This window comes from Artemia sp. Qi Xiang Cuo, chromosome 5 (assembly GCF_049724085.1).
Source record: "Artemia sp. Qi Xiang Cuo chromosome 5, ASM4972408v1, whole genome shotgun sequence".
NCBI classification, from domain to species: Eukaryota; Metazoa; Arthropoda; class Branchiopoda; order Anostraca; family Artemiidae; genus Artemia; species Artemia sp. Qi Xiang Cuo.
In genome coordinates, this window is record NC_142798.1 from 43,507,236 (window position 1) to 43,531,299 (window position 24,064).

At 34.6% G+C, this 24,064-nt stretch overlaps 1 protein-coding gene and 1 long non-coding RNA gene across 6 annotated transcripts in view; one reads left to right on the forward strand and one right to left on the reverse strand.

Annotated features, from left to right (window-relative positions):
- Rab35 (RAS oncogene family member Rab35) overlaps positions 1 to 3,078 on the forward strand; it is a 53,740-nt gene extending 50,662 nt beyond the window's left edge. For all 5 annotated transcript variants that reach the window (XM_089089623.1, XM_089089626.1, XM_089089624.1 and 2 more), the window contains exon 6: positions 1,111 to 3,078. In XM_089089623.1, coding sequence (XP_088945749.1) covers positions 1,111 to 1,248 — 138 coding nt within the window. In that variant the 3' untranslated portion in view covers positions 1,249 to 3,078. The remainder of the gene's footprint in view (positions 1 to 1,110) is intronic.
- The window catches only part of LOC148952164 (uncharacterized), a 47,746-nt gene that overhangs the window by 16,941 nt on the left and 6,741 nt on the right, over positions 1 to 24,064 (reverse strand). Inside the window, exon 2 of the long non-coding RNA XR_016141793.1 lies at positions 296 to 534. This is a non-coding gene — a long non-coding RNA (uncharacterized LOC148952164). The remainder of the gene's footprint in view (positions 1 to 295; positions 535 to 24,064) is intronic.

Here is a 24,064-nt window from a genome sequence, read left to right on the forward strand (position 1 = left end):
CAATTTAATCTCTCGGGTGATTTGTTATTGCTTCTTTTTTGGGAGAGGGGGGGGGGATTTTTTATATATATATATATATATAGTTTCGTAGTGAAAGAATGGTGGTTATGATAGTCTTGGTGTTTCTTAAGTTTTTTTTTTAAGTTGAGTGAGATTGAAGTATTTCCTATTTTCGTCATTTCTTGTTGTTGTTTTTTTTTTTAGTCGTTTTTTTTTTCGAAAGGGGGTTAGCCTAAGCAAGTTCACTTCTGGAGGTTGATGTATTTGTTTGTTTAATGTAAATAAAAACCCTTACTAGATAAAGGAAAGAGTAACAGTGAAGTATCCTGATCATTCTGGCTATATTTAATTTCACATTTGATGTCTTGAGCGACGTCGCACGATTTTGCCTGTTAGGTTTATCGGTGGATAGAAGTTGTTTTTCATTTTTAATGCAGATCCGATATGTGGAGCAAATCCTTGACACACCAATATGACTCTAGGATTAGCATGAAACAAGCGACACTAATCTTCAAGGCACATCTTCAGCTTCCTCTAAAAAGAAACCAATGTCTATGCAAATATTTACAAAAAGGAAAATTTTGGGACCGCTGTCCTTTTGACTAAACATCTAGCTATCTGAATGTAAAAATAGAAGCGTAATAAGTAGTTAAGTAAAAAAGTTAACTAGACAAGCACTTTTAGAACTAAAATGGGGAACTAACCTAGGATAGTTTTTCAGAGGTTCTCGAGCTCCATGTTATTCATAGAAACACAAGCACCAAAGTGGTGCGAAAAATAAGTCGACTTGAGCTGAGAACTTCCATGTCCTGGTAGTTGTCTTACACAATGAGCGACCTACTAAGTTTTTCCTTTTAAAATATGTTTAGTGGAGAAAGGATAATATACAACGACTTTAAAATAAGCATAAACAAGTGAACGGCCATAATTTCAGCCTGAAATTTTGAAACGAGTATGCATATATCAAAATCATCTTATGCCTTAATAAATAAGAAGTTTTCTCCTGAAAATGTGATTTTGTGAAATATTATGAGTTTATAATGAATTGTATGAACATATAATTGAATTTTATTGATTTAAAGATTATTTTTACTCTTTTTGTTTTTGTAGATGTTTATGTGCATCACAAGAAATGTGTTAAGAATGAAATTGGAACAGAAGACACGACAATCAGTTGCAGAGCCAAGTGATAAGCATAAAATAAATTTAAGAGATGCTCAACAAAAGAAGAATAAATGTTGTCGGTGAATCAGGTTTTCAAGGACTGTAATAACAGATCTCACGTAACTGCCAATGAAAGCCTTGAAAACCACATCAAAGAACTGCACAATTTTGTCCTACCTAAAATGAAAGAGTGTACCTCCAAATTTCATAATTACCCACGAGGATTAAAATAATATTTTCACGCTATTCACTGAGAAGTTTTTTCTTTAAAATATAGATAAGAAGAAATCTGAAAGGAAAATAATTTAAAAAAAGCTGAATAAAAGAGTTTTCACTCTGACTTACCAGTATAGTATTTACTAAAGTAATTAAATGGTCAGGTAGCCTTTAAGTAAAAATACTGAAGCTTAGTTTTTCTTATTACGCTTGTATAAATGTGACCAGTTGATCGAGATCCCCACTTGAAGAAACTTTCTTACTTTCCAACTCATTCTAAAAAACGTGCCAGATACGCCCTTTCGTTTTGGACATGACGATTTACTGTTCATTCTAGTGTGTTTTTAATGGAACTATAGGTATGTTTGGAATATTTGGTTTCATTGCTAAGTCCTAAGTTTATGTTTATTAGTGTTCCAAGCTTTTATTTGCTTTGTATATAATTATATTCTGACAAAGGAAGAGCTACAAAATTGTTCTAGAATAGCTTCTTTGACAAAGCAGCATTGAAATTTGTCTGGAATTTAAATGCTTAAAGTGTTTTGTTTAAGTGTCATTGTTTATTTTTTTTGCATTCTGTGATATGCTTGAATGTTTCTTGTACTAATTTCAAATAAGGTTTTGTTCTTTGTTTGTTAAATTCGGGAAAATTCTCCCCTGGAAAATTTTCCCAAGAAAATCTCCTACAACTTTGATTAAGTTAGTTTGAACGCAGACGCTGATTACGTAGAATAGACGATTTAAGCACAGCCAATGTTAACTAATTCATTCTTTATTTCAAGCTCTATTTCTTAAAAATTTTAATTTGGTTTTTATACCTGAATGTCGATTTTAGTTTTAGCTGGAATAGATCCATAATACATTGAATTAATATTAATTGATTAAGAAAGACCAAGCTCTATAATTGTATTTCCATTTTAATTAGTTCCATTTTTAACGTATTTGAACTTTTTTTTTCCTATTTTGTTAAATTTGTCCGTCAGTTATGCTTGGTTTAAAGGACATAAACCTTACAGTTATTTTTTGCTAGCTGTTACTCAAGTAACTTCCAGTTGAACTCCCATCTGGTCCATATGAGCTAACTTCTGAACTTATAATAGATGTTTAGCTTCCAGCAAGATCTGTAACCTATGACCACATATCTGCGCACTGGTTGAGGTGTGGTTTTTCCTCTGTCCTAAATTTTCATGAAGCTCTCCTCCATTCGCACAATGTAGACCCAAAGGGAGCTTTTGAACAGTTTTAGAAACCCCTGTAAAAATCCTCATACCCAGTTCATCTTGAAATTTTGGCTCTTTGTATTTATACGTAATTAGATGTCTATTATCACTGTATATATAATTAGCAGTATGATCTTTCCCTATCTCACCCATTATAAAATCCCGGACCGAGGTGCGAGTGCTCCAGAGAACGTATAAACATAAGCGACATTAGATTTTTTCACGGGTAGACAAGTCAGATTTCTCTTGAACGCGAAACTTGGCTTCAACGTTGGAACACTAAATTTTGAAGAAACTAATTTTAAATTAATTTATTCCAATACATATATGAAAATCGGTAATTAGTACTGCAATGTTATTATTGGATGTTCTTAGGAATTAAAAGTAGGTTTCGAAGTCTCAAGTTGGTTTCAAAGGCATTTTGAGAAAGTTTCTGCCAAAATACGTGTTCCAGGGTAATTAGACCGCTGATGGCAGATTAAATATATATATGTATATATATTTATATATATATATATATATATATATATATATATATATATATATATATATATATATATATATATATATATATATACATATACATATATATATATATATATATATATATATATATATATATATATATATATATATATATATATATATATATATATATATATATATATATATATATATATATATATATATATATATATATATATATATATATATATATATATATATATATATACTCAAAACGATCAGAAATTATTATTAAATAATTTAATATTAATACTGTTAGCCATTCTGTTGCCCTGGAAAATCAAACATAAAATTTAGCGGCTGAAATCTTTGAAATATATAGCTAAAAATGTACTATTTCTTATAGTTCCCCTTTAGAAAAAAGTTTTAGAAATTGTGCCGTAAAAGGTTATAAAGATTATACAGACTCAGCAGTAAGAAATGCATTTTATTTATTTTCTGGTAAACAAACTGGAAGTATATTCTATAATAGGAGCTTTTCTAGCGTAAAGCCTGTAAAATTTTGGATCTGCCACTAAAATGTGTGATGTCCTTCAATTTTCTGAAAACTCCCTAAGAATTTTACGAAAAACATTTCTTAACAGACGTTTTGTGGCAACTTTTACCACGGCAACCAATAATTAGAACCCAAGTCCTAAAATTGGTCTCAATCACGAACCCTTATCGCTGTCTAAATTCACAAAGTGCAAAGATTTTCAAACAGAGGTGTTTATGCTTTAAAGTTCAGGAAATGTCTGGCCATTTCATACGAAAACATTGATTGAAAACGAAACTAGTCTTATCTCGGCTCTCCACCAAAACAGGTAATTAGCCTTTTTTAAGTTTCACAGGAACTACAATCTGAGAAAATAAATATCACGACGTGAAAAAAAAAATGATAAACCATCCAGTGGCGGATCCAGAGGGGGGGGGGGTGAGAGGGGCGCCCCCCCCCCCCCTAAAGTAGTCTAAAGTAGTGTAATTTACCTAATTAACGCAAGTTCGTATTAATCAAACTTGCTCCTAACGTAAGTTTATCGGATCAACCTATTTTGCGCCCCTCCCCCCTAAAAAAATCCTGGATCCAACCCTGAAACCATCACATCTATTCCACCAGTTATTAGAAGAAAAAAAAATCCTTATTTTCAAAAATTTCATCAACCCCCCGCCCCCTTTCTTAAAAATCCTATATAGGCAAATCAGTTAAGTCCACTGTATATTAATAATAGATTAAGTCATAATTTGTATATAAATTAAGTCATGCATGTGAGATGGGACAGTTGCAAACCACTTGGCCGGCTCAACAAGTTTTTTCTGCTTTCGCAATTACGAATAATACAATTTCGAACCATTTCTCATTGATTGACGCATACACACTAACCCGCAAATGCATGAATAAGTGGGAGGAGCTTTTTGTTCGCACCGAGAATGAAGAGCCAGAAATCATCTGCGTTAAACTTACTGCCTAATTATATATACAGTGTCTACTATGCACGATTTTAAATTTCATACTGAGCAAATAAATTTAATGATTAAAATTAACGATCATGGAGTTGCATTCCAAGTCAGAACCAATCAAATTTTGAATGGACAGTTTTCCTTATTTAAAGTAAGTAAACAGATTATTTGTTTAGTTCAAACACACAAAAAAAAAGAAATAAAAGAAAATATATAAATAAATATTATGTGATATCCTACGTATATTTTTTGAAATATTGATAGAATATTCCAAAATCCATTCTTTTCTTCATTATTTTTGATTGTCTTGCTTTCCCTTTTATACGGGGTAATGAATATAGCCATTCCAAATAAGGTTTCTTCTTTTTTCAGTAATAATTCCTTAGATTTGAATAGATTATCTTCATCCCGGTGGGTTAAAAATTATTTTGGAGAAAGTTTCTTGTTTATAGCTGCATTAGTTTAGCTGTTTATGAAGGCAGAGACGCTTAATTTATATACACAAGTGAATTTAAGAAGCTAAAGACAAACGGAACGCAAAATTAAATTCTTGTTTAGCATATGTTTTAATTTGTGTGTATTTTGGCTTTTATGGTTTTTTTTTTTATTTCTATCTCCTCCCAAAACGCCTATAACTTTTTTCTCTTATGATCGCCGATGTATTCGAAACATTTTGGTTTAGATTTGTCATCTCTCATTTACCGTTTCGATAAAACCAGTCTTTTTGTTTTGTCTTCTCTTTTCACTCTCTTCTTGTATGTCCGTCTGACGGGAGGGTAGTGTGTCCTTGCTGTTAATGGTAAACTTTTTAAACTATCTCTATAGTATTGCTCGTAAGGATCCTGTGAATAGTAGACATAGATATGTATATTTCTAAATAAAGCAATGGGGAAGGAAGAAGAGGCTAGTGTATGGGGAGTTCTTTGGGCTCTCATGGTTTAAAAAGGGTTCAAAAGAAGATATAATCTGTGAGAAAAGATTATGTCAATCGTTTCTTACTCTTGAAGAGGAAGGTCTCAAGGTCTGTTGAGGATATTTGGACCAGTTTACTAACCCCAATGATTGTTCGTCATGTTAGTTGAGAAACGAGAAAAAACACCTGACAAAGATTTCGAGTAGTTACATATTACAAGCTTAATGTCATCCTATACATCCACAAATTTGGGTAGTCAAATTGCCAAGAGATTTTTTTTTCACAACATGGCTTATTATTCTTTGTTTAAAACTAACGTTTCCAAAGTTATCGTCTTTATAAATCATTTTTTGATTCTGGCTGCATTGGTAATTTTGTGTAAATTGCATAAGTTGTGCTAGGGGTAGCTTTTCTTCTTTTGGTTTGTAAGTTTGTGTTAAATTTTTCCAAAACTAGACGTAGTAAGATGGTTTTTTATTTGCTTGGGAAAAGTTCCTCGTTGATAAGGCTTAGCATTTAGTATTTGAAGCCCCTCCCCCTCAAGATTTGAAGGATTTTAGTTTACAGGGTGGAAATTTTATATTTTTAGCTTTCAAAGAAGGGCATTATCCGGGTATCTCCCTAGAAATTTGTCAATTCAACCTCTTCCACCGCCCCTAAAAAAAATGAGGTGCAGCCTTAACCTTAATGTTTTTGTTTTTTTATCTTTGATTCTTTTGAAAAATATCTTGTATTATATATCAGGAGTGTATCATATTTTGACTGTACTATTTTTAATCCGGTAATAAAATTTGTTGTAGTATAAGCGAATGCGAAATTTAAGATATGTTGTTCCATTTTTATATTTATAGGTAAATGTGAGAGACAAGTTGGAACTTCTAAGTACTAAATAAAAAAAAGGAGATTTGTTTGGCTTAATAGAAGCAATGAACTTCTTAATTAATCCTTTATCTGCAGATTAATTGCATATAAAAATTTTTCCTTTTTTCTATATTCCCTAGACTATTTTGTGCTCCATGCTCATGCTTTTGCTCATGCTCAAGCTTCATGTGGCTGGCATAGGCTTCACATTCCATCACTGGTGAAGTATGGATTAAGACAATCTCCGAAGTACGCTTACGTCCAGATTTTGAATGCCTTCTCAATGAAGGCATATCAACGGGTCATCAGCTTATATCGAAAATAATAGATAATTTCTAAGATCAGCACTGGCTAATCATGACAAAACAAAAAAATCGCAAAGAAGAGAGATATGTCGACAATAACAGCCACTGAAGAAAAAAAAATATGCAAATATTCGGTTGAGACCTCCGCTCTACCGTCCTCAGTGCAGAATAATTTTAAAAATGCAGGTAAAAGTCCAAAGGACAATGTAAAAACCAAACCTCAAAATAAAAATTTAGTTTCAGTCTTTATTTTGAGGTTTGTATTTGTACTTGTAATTGCGGCGGGAATGAGGCGTTTCCACCTTGCCCGGCATCAAGGATCATGTAGTGTGGTCTGCTGCCAACTGGTTTGTAAATGGGAGCCATTGAGTTCCCCTTGTGTGACTGAAATTTCTGAACCCCCCAATAGGTTCAAGGTCTGACTTAACCAAGTTCCAACAGTTTTTTCGCTGTCCTCCTTGGCGTCTTTTCCATGGGCTAAGTGGCTCAGTTAGAAGTATTCGGCGAGGCAAGCAATCTATTGGCTTCCGTAAGACATGGCCCAACCATTTCAGACGAAGCTGCTTGATGGTGATGACAACACATCACTTAATACCGCACATTCGTCGTTTATCCACGTTCTAAGGGGTATGATATTAGACTTCTGTCTTTTGATATCGCAAAAGCTTTTGATAAAGACTATCAGAAGAGTCGGTTGAAAAAACTTTTAGCGCACAGAATTTAGGGTCTTCTGCTTGAGGTTCTTGGGAGTGTCTAGTAAAAGCGGTTACCAGAACACGGTCTCGAGTCGACATCCTGACTTCATCGTCAAGAAAGATGCTGCCATGAGAGTTGACAAACTTTGTCTTTCGGAAATTAATTTATCCTCATGTCTTTCTTGTGGTGCACATCTCAACTGGGTCCGATCGTCCTGCATGAAAAATCTCTGTGTGATTGTTCATTCTAAGTACCTGTTACGTCCAACTCGCTTATCCTTGTGTAAAAATTATGCATAAGGTCTATTGTGGAATGATGCCCGCTTTTTGAAGGGACTTCTAAAATTCAACCGGCACTACATTAGAAGATCTGAAAGAAGACCTCCATAGCGAGCTATGGGAAGCCATAACCTCAAAGGGGAAGATTTTACATAACATCAATGGTCCTTGTCTACAACTACACCACCCTTCCTCTGACGAGCTATCTCTACCTATTAATTCCATGGGCTAAAGTAATACGGCAAGCATATTATGGTCAGATTTTACCTACAAGATAAGATGACCGTAGTGAGTACTTGAAGATCGGCTTTGTAAGATGTGCATCCCCATTTGGAATGGTCTCTTGAGAGAGGTGTAAAGCAGTGTAAGCATTCCAGGTTTAGACGATACATATTTTCAGGTCACTGATACTTTGAGATTGCACAGGATTGTAGAAATAACTATTTATGTAGGTTTGTTTTGGTAAAAGAAGTTTACAAAATCCTGTTTTTCCAGTTTCTCATAAACAGAAATATTCAGTGTTGTCAAGATCGGACAAGGTGTAATAATACTACAGTTCCTGGAAACTTTTTTTTTCGTAGTTGGGCATTAAGAAAACGGACATTTATGACACAAGAGCAAGAGTCCGCAACATGAATATAGAAATTGGTAAGGAATTCGATGAAGCCATTGAAGCAGGGGGAGGAGAAGGGGGTCAAACCCCTTTATCCCATTCACCTATTTCATTCTTTCAACCCTTTCTTTTGAAAACACTTAACGAATTGTTATTATTCTGTTATTTTAAAACGCAGTATTTTTGTATCAACTTTGAAAGAAAATCTTCTACCATTGAAATGCTTTGTTTGGAACTTTAGAATGCAAAATGTTTGTAATTCACCTTAAAACATTTTGGTTCTATATCTTGAAATTTTGTTTCTTTCTTTCTTTGTTTTCTGGATAGGTATTTTTAGTTAATCTTGTGAAGTCGCATGATTTATTTTGATCCTATGCAAGGAGAAGCTTCTCTTGTGTCAAAACGTTTACAAATCTCCTTTTGAGAAAATAAACAGTTTCCAAGGTCAATTTTTTTTTTTTTTTTAATTGAGACGATCTAGTAACCGGTTTCCATAATTATTTACTTTCATTACTAAGATACTAGATCATTTTAGTTTTAAGTCAAATGAGCCCTCTCCCTATTTTCTAAGAACATTGGTTTGACAAGATAACCGTAGGAAAAAGAACAAGTGAACTTACGTCCGTGATCTTCCTTCTTGTGAAAAATGTAAAATTCCACATTTTTGGGAAAATTCCACCTTTCCGCATTTGAAACCTCTGATGTGCTAAATTTAATGGTGTAATTTTTATCAACGTCACTTGCCCTTTTTGGGGTGATTTACCCCTTCTATGAAAATCAGAAAAAAGCTCTCAAGTGCGTTATTTACGATGGGTAACTTTGAACTTGACGGATTTTTATGTATTTGGAATCATCATTAAACTCCAATTTGTTTTATGTATATACTCTTGTCAAAATTCCTTTTTTTACTTGAGTCTTGGTTACTATTAAGCCAAGGCACTCATGGGAACTACGACTCCGTCGATTGCGTGTCATTGGTTGAATCCACAGCGTAAATTTTGTAGCTAAGCCAGAGTGCTTCTATTTGCGAGTACTTCTCAACCATGTGATAAAATTAAAAAAAAAAGTTTTTTTTCAACTGAAAGTAAGGAGCAACATCAAAACTCAAAACGAACAGATTGCATGTCATTGGTTGAATCCACAGCGTAAATTTTGTAGCTAAGCCAGAGTGCTTCTATTTGCGAGTACTTCTCAATCTTGTGATAAAATAAAATAAAAAAAAGTTTTTTCAACTGAAAGTAAGGATCAACATTAAAACTTAAAACGAACAAAATTATTGCGTATATAAGGGGATCACTCTCTCCTCACTACCTCACTCTTTCCGCTAAAGTTTGATTTTTGTTCCAGATATTTAAGAATGACCCCTAAATCACAAAGGTCGTTTAATTAGAATAATAAGCTCATTAGAAGTTCTAAAAAAAACTTTAGCGTGTTGCGTATTTAGCGTAAGGGGACTTTGAATAGACTGGGATAGAGAAGGGGCGTTCGTAGCTGTGTTAGCACCAGGCGGCTTGGTGTTGTAGTGAATTACTAGTAGTAATAGTAGAAGTAGTAGTCCATTTTCATGGTTGCATCTATATTTTTAGTGCTGACTGTTTTAATGACGAAACTCATATTTACTGACCGAGGAGGAAAGCCGTTCTATCTTGTTGATCGATGAGAGAGAGAGAGAGAAGGGTTTATTGAAAAAAATATATAAACAACGAATTATTGCTATTTCCCCTAAAAATCAAAGCTTGTCTGTGGGGAAGGTAGAGAAAACGGAATCCTTAAAACAAAAGGAACACTTGGCCCCCGACACCACTAATACCACCAAACTAAAACAATAAATACAAAATAATATCATACATTATACTTTTCCTCCGGGAACATCATATCTACAAAACATCACAATATATAAATCAATCAATCAAACCTCATATTGAGCAAAAAACAGTTCCTTAATGGTTTTTCTATATATATTGGGGTCTCCAATAATCTTAATATCACTTTTTAACCTATTCCATTTCTGCGTACCTCTATAAAAAACAGATTATATGAGAATAATGATTATTATGAGAATGAACAGTAGACCTAATGGGCAATAAATCACCAAAACAACGAAGCTGAATATCCTACTGCAGTCCAAAAATAAACCACAATACGTAGAATTCACGAAGGCCTGCAGCTGGCAAAATTTTTGAGGCTGTGTAAATTTCTCGAACAGACTTATGTGGAGATATGCCGGCTAACATCCTTACCGCATGATTTTGTAGAACTCTTATTGGTTTTAGGATAGAAAAAAAAGTAGAAAGCCAAATACTCGAACAATAAAGTATTATGGGTATATTAAAGAAAAAAAAGATGACAAAGGACAGATTGGGGGGAAAAATGTTGGAGTTTCTTCATTATACCTAGAATTCTTGCCAGAATTTTGCTAGTTAAAGCTACATGTTGTTTAAAAGATAGAGTTTTATCTATTACAATCCCAAGGTATTTGAAAGACGCAGTCCTTTTTCTAACGCCATTGGACATATCTAATTCCTTGATCCATGGGTAAAAGTCCGGTGATCGCAAGAAAATAATAAAGCTAGACTTAGCCATGTTGATCCTTAGTTTATTTACCCTCAGCCATGCTACACTTCTATTGACTGATTCCTTCATAGAAGTCTGCAGCAGCTCCACCGTCTTAGCTGTGCTAAGGGCTGTTGCGTCATCAGCAAAAAGTGAAACTGTTTTATTAGTCGGGTTTACCGTTAGTTCATTTATTCTAGAGCAAAAATTATTTAGACAATTTGGTAGATCATTAATAAATATCAAGACTAATATAGGACCAAGAACTGATCCTTGCGGAACACCTATTTCTGTATGCTTTTTTTCATGAAAAAGAATCATTTAGTTGGATAAACTGATAACGATTACTTGAAAAACTTCTAAAAAAATTTAATGATTTTCCCCTGAAACCATACACCTCACACTTCTTAAGTAGAAGTTCATGATCCGCAGTGTCGAAAGCTTTCATCAGATCTAAAAATACATCACCTACTTTAAAATCTTTATCTAATGCATCATTAATAATAGTTGTCAAATAAATCATCGCCTGTTCTGTTGTCCTTTTTCTACGGAACCCAAATTGTGTCTCTACCAGTAACTTATGATCCTCCAAAAAACTCAGCATTCTAATACTAAAACACATCTCTAAAACACGGGAAATGATGGGTAAAACAGATCCCCTTATCACCCTTATGAGTTCAGGTTACACGGGTAACTTTAAAACAATATGGAAAATTTCCTTGACCAAACACTCATTAATTAATCATAAACAGCGCAATCGCGCTGCCTAAGTAAAGAACGATGTTGGCACAGTGTATTATTTATTTTTTTTCTTAGACCAGGGCACTTCGTATCGAAGGTGTTGTCATAGAAACTTCGAAAAGGGCTCATTCGATTGGAAGTTGGAGTGGTTAGTGCCCTTTTTAATAGTCAAAAGTGATTGAAAGGCAACTAACAAACCCTCTACGTCCACTGTTTCCTCAAACACATCCAATCAAAATTTTGAGATAGACATTTTGTTCAACGTAGTTGATTTCCAGATAGAAATTATGTTTTTGAGGAGGACACTTCCCCCATGCCCTCAGGGCAAGGGTTGTAAGTTATGTCCTAGGGGCATTTAAGGTTTCTATAGAAGGCTTTGTTGTAGAAACTTCAAAAAGGGCTCATTCAATTGGAAATTCGAAGGGCTAGGGGCCTTTTTAATAGTCGAAAGTGATTGGAGGGCAACTAACCCCCCTCTCGCGGGCATCTTTTCCCCAAACACATCCAATCAAAATTTTGAGATAGCCATTTTGTTCAACGTAGTTGAAAGTTCTGGAAATTATGTCTTTGAGGATGACAACCCCCACAGCCCTCAGGGCAAGGGTTGTAAGTTATACCCCGGGGGCATATGAGGTTTTTATAGAAAGCGTTGTCGTAGAAACTTCAAAAGGGCTAATTCGATTGGAATTTGAGAGGGCTAGTGCCCTTTTTAATGGTCAAAAATGATCGGAAGGCAACTAACACCCCTTCCACGCCAGCCATTTCCCCAAACACATTAAATCAAAATTTTGAGATTGCCATTATGTTTAACACAGTGGAAAGGTCCGGAAATTATATCTTTGAGCAGGACACTACCCCCAAAGTCTTCAGGGCTAGGGTTATAAGTTATGCCCTGCGGGCATATAAGGTTTTTATAGAGAGCGCTTTCGTAAAAACTTGAAAAAGGGCTCACTCTATTGGAAATTGAAAGGGCTAGTACCCTTTTTAATAGTTGAAAGTGATTTGAGGGCCACTAACCCCCCTCTCATGTCCACCTTTTCCCCAGACACATCCAATCAAAATTTTGAGATATCCATTATGTTCAACATAGTTGATAGTTCTGGAAATTAGGTCTTTGAGGATGACAGCCTTCCACAGCCTTCTGGGCAAGGGTTGTAAGTTATGCCCTGGGGGCATATAAAGTTTTTATAGAAGTGTTGTCGCAGAAACTTCAAAAATGGCTCATTCCATTGGAAATTGAAATGGCTAGTGCTCTTTTTAATAGTCGAAAATGATTGGAAGGCAACTAACACCCTTTCCAGGCCCACCATTTCCCCAAACACATTCAATCAAACTTTTGAGATATCCATTTTGTTCAACGCAGTTGAAAGTTCTGGAAATTATATCTTTGAGCAGGACACTCCCCCCACAGTCTTCAGGGCAAGGGTTGTAAGTTACGCCCTGCGGTCACATAAGGTTTTTATAGAAAATGTCTTAAAAACTTGAAAAAGGGCTCACTCGATTGGCATTTGAAAGGGCTAGTGCCCTTTTTAATAGTTGAAAGTGATTTGAGGGCAACTAATCCACTTCTCACAGCCACCTTTTCCCCAAACACATCCAATCAAAATTTTTAGATAGCCATTTTGTTCAACATAGTTGAAACTTTTGGAAATTAGGTCATTGACGATTAACCCTCAGGGTAAGGGTTGTAAGTTATGCCCTGGGGCATTTAATGTGTTTATAGAAAGTGTTGTCGTAGAAACTTCAAAAAATGCTCATTTGATTGGAAATTGAAAGGGCTAGTGCCATTTTTAATAGTCGAAAGTGATTGAAGGACGACAAACCCACCTCTCACGCCCACCATTTCCCCGAATATATCCAATCAAAATTTTGAGATAGCCATTGTGTTCAACGTAGTTGATTTCCAGATAGAAATTATGTTTTTGAGGAGGACACTTCCCCCATGCCCTCAGGGCAAGGGTTGTAAGTTATGTCCTAGGGGCATTTAAGGTTTCTATAGAAGGCTTTGTTGTAGAAACTTCAAAAAGGGCTCATTCAATTGGAAATTCAAAGGGGAAGTACCCTTTTTAATAGTCAAAACTGATTGGAGAGCAACTAACGACCCTCTCGCGTCCTCCGTTTCGCAAAACACATCCAATCAAAATTTTGAGATAGACATTTTGTTCAACGTAGTTCAAAGGTCTGGAAATTATGTCTTTGAGGATGACACTCCCCCTACAGCCCTCCAGGCAAGGGTTGTAAGTTATACCCTGGGGACATACAAGGTTTTTTTAGAAAACGTTGTTGTAAAAGGGCTAACTTGATTTGAAATTGAAAGACTAGTGCCCTTTTTAATAATCGAAAGCAATTGGATAGCAACTAACCCCACTCTCACGCCCACCATTTCCCGAAACACATGCAATCAAAAATTTGGGATATCCATTTTGTTCAACGTAGTTAAAAGTTCTTGAAATTAGGTCTTTGAGGATGATAACCACCTTCAGAACCCTCAGGGCAAGGGTTGCAAGTTATGTCCTGGGGGTATATAAGGTTTTTATAGATAGCGTTGTCGTAGAAACTTCGGAAAAAGCTCATTTTATTGGAAGTTGTAAGAGCTAGTGCCCTTTTTAATAGTCAAAAGTGATTGGAGCAAAACTAACTCCCTTCCCAAGCCCAACATTTCCCCAAACACATCCAATAAAAATTTTGAGCCATTTTGTTCAACGTAGTTGAAAAGTCCTTAAATTATGTCTTTGGGGATGATAATCCCCCCGCAGCCCTCAGGGCGAGGTTTGTAAGTTATGCCCTGGGGGCAAATAAGGTTTTTATAGAGAGTGCTGTCGTAGAAACTTCAAAAAGGAATCTTTCGATTGGAAATTGAAATGGCTAGTGTCATTTTGGCTATCTCAAGAGTTTTACAAAAACGTCTTTTCCATGCCACCAAGAGGTAAAGATCTTGGTACATTTTTTTTTTTTTTTTTAGAGGTTTATGCAGTTTCTTTTTCTCGTTAAGAATAATCAAATATTACTTGTAAATTGTACAAGTAAGTCAGAAACTAGCAGCCAACTTACCAGTTGTCTACTGTAGCCACTAATCCTCTTCTTGATTTTTATCAATTATATTTACTCACTACACAACATTTCACAACATTATAATTTCACTATACAACACCTAAAAATAATTATTATCTTTGTATTTTAGATGTTGTATTTATTAGGTTGGAAGCTTTCTAATAAGAAAAGAAGAAAGTGAGATTTGCCTTTCTTTGTGTATGTTCCCATTTTGTATTGGAGTAACTCTTGAGTGTTATGCTCAAGAGTTACTCCATAAATGCTTGCCTCTCATGTGATAGAGTTAATCTGGAAAGGAAATGGCAGCAATGATAGCAGAAAGGAAATAGTTGTATACTAAAATCGTAATCGTAAAAAAAAACATAGCGTAATTTTTTTTTTTTTTAATGCACGTTATCTTTTACAAATAATTTTAGATTGTCACATCCAACTTTGTAGATTTAAAATAGATTCCAATCGCCGGGCAAAATGGAATAAATTTACTCAATCATATTTGTGAATTAGTTTGAGGCTTATAAAAACACTACACATTATGCAAACGTTGCTATTATGAAAGCTTTGTGCACGGCTTCCCTCGTCATCTTTAGTCATCTAAGTTCAATATATATATATATATATATATATATATATATATATATATATATATATATATATATATATATATATATATATATATATATATATATACAAAAACAAAAATATATATATATATATATATATATATATATATATATATATATATATATATATATATATATATATATATATATATATATATATATATATATATATATATATATATATATATATATATATATATATATATATATTAACAAAGTATTGAGTATCTTCCGCTAAGTTTTCCAGAGCCCGAGTTTTCCCATACGAAGTAGCTGTAAGGGGCATGTTTATTTTTTAATATAATTTAAATAAAACACGTTACAGTCAGCATAACTAAAAAAAAAATTCCAGTGTTCGAACCTTATTAATAGTCGAAAGTGATTGGAAGGCAACTAACGCCCCTCCTACGCCCATCGTTTACCCTAACACATCCAATCAAAATTTTTAGATAGATATTTTGTTCAACGTAGTTGAAAGTTCTGGAAATTTGGTCTTTGCCAGCGTTGTCGTAGAAATTTAAAAAACGACTCATCAATTGGAAATTGAGAGGGCAAGTGCCCTTATTAACAGTCAAAAGCGATCGGACTGCGAATGCCCCCCCCCCATGCCCATCTTTTCTCCCAAACACTGCCGATCAACATTTTGATATAGCCATTTTGTTGAACTTAGTTGAAGGGCCGGAAATTATGTTTTTGAGTATGACAGCCCCCTCACTGCCCTTAGGGCTAAGGTTGTAAGTTATACCCTGGGGGTATATAATGTTTTTATAGAAAGTGTTGTCGTAGAAGCTTCAAAAAGGGCTCTTCCGATCGGAAATTGAGAGGGCGAATGCCCTTCTTAATAGTCAAAAGTAATCGGAGGGAGAATCGCTCCCCCCGCCCATCATTTCCCCAAACATTTTCGATCAACGCTTTGATTTGGCTATTTTGTTCAACGCAGTTGAAAGGTCTGGAAATTATGTCTTTGAGGATGACAATGCTTCCCCATAGCCCTCCGGAGAAGGGTCGTAAGTTATGCCCTTGGGGCATATAAGGTTTTTATAGAACGTTTTGCCGTAGAAGCTTCAAGAAGGGCTCATTCGATTGTAAATTGAGAGGACTAGTGCCTTTTTTTGTTAGTCGAAAGCACTTGGAGGGCAAATCCCCCCCCCCACTATCATTTCCCCGAACACTTCCAATCAAAATTTTGAGATAGCCATTTTGTTCAGCCCATCAGAAAGTTCTGGAAATTACGTCTTTGAGGATAAAAATCCCCCCAACCATCAGGGCAAGGGATGTAAGTTTTGCCCTGGGGACATAAAGGGTTTTTTTATAGAAAGTTTGGTCATATAAACTTCGGAGGAGGCTCATTGGATTGGTAATCAGACTCTCTAGTGCTCTTTTTAAGAGTCAAAGTGATCAGAGGGAAGCTACCCTTTCCACTCTACACACACGTCCTATTGTCCCGAAATGTGTCTAATAGAAATTTTGAGATAGTTCATTCTATTCAAAATAGTCTAAATATCATATAACATGGCTTTTGGGGTTGAAAAAAAAACAGAGATTAGAGGCAGGGGTTGTAAGTTATGCCCAGGGGGTATATAAGGTTTTTATGGAAGGGATGGTTGTTTAACTTCAGAAGAGGCTCAGTATTTCCCTCTGAAAAAGACTATGTCAATATAAAACGAACAGAAATTCATCAAAAAAACTTTTTGCACAAAATAAGTTTTTCAAAAAGAAAGTAAAGAACTCCATTAAACCAAAAATGAACAAAAATAGAATCAAATAATCTACCAAGCATACAACTACCACAAATCAGTATCAATAAATAAATGAAACCCAAAACAAACAGAAATTAAAATAAGTCAAACTCAAAACGAGCAGAAATTAATCTGAGTAGGGTTCTAAACCCTATGCTTTCTAAAAGCCAGAATATAATTATTACTTAACTGAAAAAACCTTTTAAATGTTTTCACTTTTATAACTTGAGAAATCAAAAACTAATTAAGATTTTAAGGAATAAATATCAGCACATGTATATCAAACTGACAATGCAGATTTTTTTTAGTAATTGCATTTGAATTTTTTCAAATGCAAAGAAAATGCAATTCAAATGCAAAGCTATGGTTCTTCACCAAGCTTATCTTGTCCAAAATGAAAGTTGTTCCCGAGAGTCCTTCCTTTGGATACTTCAATAAGAGTAGAAGTAAAGGATAAGGGACTGAAGAATAAGGGAGTAAATTAAAAAAAATATATCAAAAATTTATCGTAGGGTATACATTACATTCAATACATTCAATATTCATTAGGTTATTTCTAAACTTCAAAGTGGAGGTGAAGACCAAGGAGAGGATTGCAAAGATCTTTACTCGTTTCTTCTGTTAAAATTTTAAAGGACCGTTGAAGTTCTCATGGACCCAGAACTGAGGCTATGGAGTTTGAAGCTGTTGCGTCAATCCGAGTTTTTTTCTAATTATAATAAGACTAGCAATTGCCTAACTAAACCCATGCTTTGTTTGTCAGTTTAGAACATCAGCCCTGGAACTGGGCACCACACCCTTTCCTTCTTTCCTTTCCAATTCATACTTTTCAGCTCTAATTGAATAATTTTCAGAGTGCAAAAACTAACAGCAATCTTAAGACGTTTATGAGATGTACATGAATGGATACTGTCGGCCCTTTACTTTCTAAGAAAAGAGACAAGATTTTAATACCAATCATAGTCGTTGTCCGATGGGTTTTGATTAGTCAATATGCGAAATTAATAGACTGCCAAGGTGAAGAAACTGTTCGACATTTGTTTCCCCATCACCACTAGTTCCATACCTATTGCAATTAATTCAATCCTGCCCTTCGTGGCAGCACAAATGTTACTATTTAACAGTTCGTTACCACGAACTTTTTGAAAAATTCAACAATTTTTTAAGATCTCCTTACTGTTACACTGTTAACACTCGTTATACGAAATTCAAACAACCACGCCATGCATTCTTCAAAGGCATCTAGCCTTTGAAGACTCGACACTGTCCAAAATGCCTTCTGTAATGCGAATAATCGCACAGTTAATAATCGCAAAGATTTAAATCTTTCCCAAAGATCCAAAATGTCTCTGGGAAAGATTCAAAAATCAGTTGGCAGAGGATTTTATTCGATAAGCACGACAAAATAATATATCTGAAGATACTGCGATTACACGTGCTTATCGTATTATTGCATCCAATGGTATACGATGGCAATACAAGGTTGAAATTTTAGTTTTTGGGTGGATCGATGTGGAATCTAAATGACCCCTAATCAAAATTGATCTAAAATTACCAAAACTTGAAATTTCTAAATTCTTGTGAGTCAGGTGCTACTGAAGAAAGTATGTGTCGGCTTCTGCAAGAAAAACAGCTTGAAATTGTAATAATATACTACATGGCTGTCAATGATCTTAATGATGTTGAGAAAAAAGGTTTTTTCATAGACGGACCAGGTGCCATCGGTAAAACATTTGTGTATAAAACCTTGTATTACTTTCTATGTGGCAAAAATAGCAAAGTAAAATGTATGATTTTTACTAGAATCGCATCGATTTTACTTCCTTATGGACAAACAACACACAAGACCTTTGACTTGAAACATCCACTTCCTCAGATTCAATTCCCAGCATAAGACCTGGTTCAAACAAAGCTTTAGACTCAGCTCAAGTGGAAGTTCTCCTATTCGACGAAACACTGATGTTGCCTGATTATGGCTTACAAAATATGAATCAGTTGTTGCGATCCACTGCTAATTCAAACTTGCCATTTGGAGGGATATTCTAGTTGATGGAGGTGATTTTCGACAGTGTTTACCAGTTCAACTCCAAAGCAACCGCAGTGAAACATTTGATTTTCCAATAAAAAAAAGTCATCTTTGGAAGTATTTCAAACATTATTCCTTAATAAATTAACTTAAAAAAAACAAGTTTTTTTTAACTGAAAGTAAGGAGCGACATTAAAACTTAAAACGAATAGAAATTGTTCCCTATATGAAAGGGGCTTTCTCCTCCTCAACACCTCGCTCTTTACGCTAAAGTTTTTATTGTTTTAAAAAATAAAGTTGTGAGACAGAGTCAAACTTTAGCGTAAAGAGCGAGGCGTTGTGGAGGGGAAAGCCCCTTTCATATATGGTCTAATTTCTGTTTGATTTAAGTATTAATGTCGCTCCTTACTTTCAGTTAAAAGAAAACTTGTTTTTTTATTTAATTTCTGAACGTTTTTGAATTTAATTTCTGAACTCTGATTTTGGCTCACAGTATGTGAATAATTAAAACAAAATTCGCGTATTAATTTTCTTTTTTTTTTTGGCTAATTGGCTTTCTCGAAATTTTGTTCTGATGTAACTTACGAATTAACTTACGTAACGAATTTCTATAATCATATGTTTTTGTTACATATATTAGGGAGTTTGCTCCCTAATCAATACCTTGCTCTTTACGCTAAAGTTCGAATTTTGTCCGAATCACAAACACCGGAATCACAATGGCTGGTTAATTAGAATAGATGGCTCTTTTGAAAGTACTAAAAAAAAACTGTAGCGTAAAGAGCGAGGTATTGACTAGAGGGCGACCCCCCTCATATACGTAATAATTTTTGTTCTTTTTAAGTTTTAATGTTTCTTCTTACTTTCAGTTGAAAAAAACTTGTTTTTTATTTAATTTCTGATCGTTTTTTTAAATAATGCTGGGAAATCCGGCGCCCCCGTCATAAAAATGTCCCTTCCCCCAAGAAAATTATCCTCCATGGAAAGATCCTCCCACGGAATCCTGACTTTGATCCTGACCCCCCACTAGAAAAAAAAATCCTCCTGAAAACGCCTTTATACTTCCCATTAACCAATACTATATGTAAACAATGGGCAAAGTTTATAACTTGCGGCCCTTCCCCCGGGAACAGCGGGGGACTAAGTCATCCTCAAAGACATATTAATTAGATTTTCGACTATGCTGAACAAAATGGCTATCTCAAAATTTCGATCGGGTGACTTCGGGAAAAAAATGAGCATGGGAGGGGGCCAAGTTGCCCTTCAATTTTTTTGGTCACTTAAAAAGGGCACTAGAACTTTTAATTTCCGTTCGAATGAGCCCTCTCACGATATTCTAGGACCACTGGGTCAATACGATTACCCGTGGGAAAAAAAAAAAAAACAAATAAGCAAACATCCGTGATCTTTCTTCTGGCAAAAAATGGAAAATTCCACATTTTTGTAGATAGGAGCTTCAAACCTCTAAAGTAGGGTTCTCTGATACGCTGAATATGATGGTGTGATTTTCATGAAGGTTCCATAACTTTTATAGTGTCTTTTTCCCTTTTTTCGAAAATAAGCCAAATTTTCTCAGGTGCGTAACTTTTGATGGGTATGATTAAACTTGTTGAAACTTATATATTTGAAATCACAATTAAAATCTGATTCTTTTGATGTATCTATTGGTATCAAAATTCCGTTTTTTTAGACTTTCTGTTACCATTGAGCCGGGTCGCTCCTTACTTACAGTTCATTACCACGAACTGTTTGAAAGATATGTGTGTCGATCCTGAACAGGATGCATTTGCAAAGTACACCCTGGACCTGGGAAATGGAAATCTTCCCAAAAAATGACTCGAATTACCGGAAGATACAACTATGATTCCCGCTGGTAATCTAATTGAGGAAGTATTTTGAGATTGTCTGGCAAATAAAAATTTCGATTTAATGAAGATTTCGATTGAATAAACGCGAAAATTGTCGATCGCCTCCCAGGAGAATAAAAATCTTATAAAAGTTGTGATTCTGCAAGAGATAAAAAAGAAGGAGAAATTCAACTCACTCCATAATTCTGAAATTTAATTGATATGTACATTTGCCACCCCATGGCTTAAAAATAAAGAACAACACAATAGTTATGCTTATGTGTAACTTAGACATTTCAGAAGAAGTGCGTAATCGAACCCGCCTTATGTTGTGTCGAAGTAAGCATTGACAACTGACAAAAAAAATCTTATTGTTAGATCTTTTTTTAACAAGTAATAATTGTATATGTATATATATATATATATATATATATATATATATATATATATATATATATATATATATATATATATATATATATATATATATATATATATATATATAAGTGATCTGAATAGGTCACAACTTTAAGGAAGAATTCATATATTTCCCACGGTGTGTGTATTGAACCTATGATGATGCCATAACATCAAGAAGAGGCTCACGTTGTCTGCGGTTAGAAGACAAGTGACAACAAGAATCAATATATACAAGCTTGCCGTGCACCCGTTCCGGAGCCCGTTGGTGAATCCCTTTGGCTTCCAGTAGTATATATAAACTATCTTTGTATGTAAGTAATAATTGTGTATGTACATACCTATTCTATTTCTCGAAAATGACTCCATATTTTTTCGGGAAAATTGGTATCAAGGGATATTTTCGCATAAAAAAACAATTTAGATAGGTCAAAAGTCTGAGAAAAATCGTTGAGAGCCCGCATTTCGATTTTTGCAAATGACGCCATGTACTATGTTAGTACATCATATAAGCATTTCATATTACATCATATATGACATTATATAAGTATTTTCTTATATGTTGTCATGCATAGCATAAATAAGATTGTTGAGTTTCCAACACAACAGTTATTCTTATAATATATTGTCTGTTGGAAGGCCCCAAAATAAAATTACTATAACAGTTGTAGTATATAGCAACTATAGCAGTTGTAGTTACTATAAATGATGATTCTTTGGAACCAACACCTAAACTAACGTGTCAAAAATGAAAAAGAAAAGAAAAGACACAGGCGGTTAGAATATATGCGAAAACGAAAATTGGAAAATGGTAAAAATACAAACGAAGAGCAAAGACACGCGCAGTTAGAAGACATACGACAACGAAGTAAGGGAGTCAAAAATAAAAATGAAGAGCAGCGAGTCAATAAAAATCAACCTGGACAGCGAGAATCAAAATGTGTCAAAATTGCAAATGATAGATATGGTGATTGGGATTGCGGTTTTTACATGGACAAAGTCATCAATGCCTACGATACCTTTGTTAAAAAAAACAAAGGTATGGCGATATTTATTTCATAATGACGAAAGATAAGCCGAGGTGAAACGAAGCAAACAAATAAGATCATCAATACCTATCATATTTTTGAAAATCAAAAATATGGACTGGATAAATCGTTGGAAGAAAAAGAAGTTTTTGTCCCACCACCTGAACTATTAAAACAAACAAAGGTTCGGCGATATGTCTTTCATAAGGACAAAAGGCCAAGGCAAAAGAAGAAGTTTCGGTCCCACCACCTAAACAATTAAAAGAAACAAAGGTGGTCGTCAATGCCTTCCATACCTTGTAAAATCAAAAACCTGGACTAGATAAATCGTGCGAAGAAAAAGAAGCTTTTGTCCTACTACCTGAACAATTGAAAGAAACAAAGGTTCGGCGATATATCTTTCATAATGACAAAAGACAAGCCGAGGCAAAAATTAAAGGTCCAATAAAAAAAATGTAATTTTCCAAGGGCACCACTTGTAATTTAAGGTCCATTTGGACGTCATGACATAAAGAAAAGGCTCAAATTGCCTGCATTTAGAAGACAAGCAAGAGTGAGAATATATATATGTAGTATGAGCACTGAGCGGAAAAGAAGTCCCTTCTTTTGCCTGGTTATCAGGCCGGCCCACATTCAATACGGAGCTGGACCCGGACTGTGCAGATTATCGTGTTGAATACTTGTGCTCGGTCCTGTCAGAACCCATATTCAACCATGCTATTTTGGTGCGTTCCAATTTTGAAGAACCTGTTTCCAAAACGCTTGGAAACCGTGGGTGAAAACACTTTAAAACTTCACTGGGTTGAACACGGAAAACCTGAAAACAATTGTGTCGAAGCCACATGAAAATCGCTTTAAACTCAGTACTTGAAAATGGGATCTTCTTTAATCTAATAAATGGTAATTTTTTGATATTTCTGGTCATTTTTGGCCTTGGTACATGAACTACGCCATCTCCAGCTTGGGTTTTCCCAGCTACATCTTCAACTGAATTGGTCCCTGGTCTTATGTTTGCCTTAGTTAAATAAATATGACTATTAAAAAAAAGGGGGTTCCCTCTTTTTGTGGAAACTAAAGTTCATTTCGGACAATTTTATCTTATTTCCAAAAACAAATGCACCAATATCTCATTCTCTTGAATTATTATATCGCTAAGCTTAGATTTCAAAGAGTCGGGTTTAAGGGGATGACAACCCTCCTCACATTAGAAAATGAACATAAATTAAATAAAAACACAGGTTTTTCGAATAAAAATAAAGAGCAACATTTCAACTCAAAACGAACATTCATATGTGAGGGGAGGCTGCTCTCTCCTCAACCCATCTGCTCTTTACGCTTAAATTTGACTTTTTGTCCTCAATGCTTTAAGAACGACTGCTCAAACGCAAGGATAATTGGAGTGGAACAAAAATTGTTTTCACAATACCTAAGAATTGAAGACCTTATAGAAATGCGTTTGTTTTAAACAATAAAAATTGCAGCACAAATGTTTCAAAGCAATCAGCTAGCCTAACACTTCGAGTTACCCAATAAGTACTTAAAGAAGCTTTTAGCATAGCACCATAAAGCTTTAGCATAAAGACTTTCAAGGAAAATGTTTTGAGTTTTAGTATAAATATTAAGTTTCACTTGGAAAAACCAAATTTAATTTGACACCATTAGTGACTCCTATCACCACCATATAAATTTGCGGAATGACTTGTCGTAACTAACCAACTGTTTTACAAAAATGTTATTCTGCGTTCGTTAAGAATACGGAATACATTTCTGTCGAAACTATGCATAAAAAAAAGTCTAGCTTCGAACTGTTACGC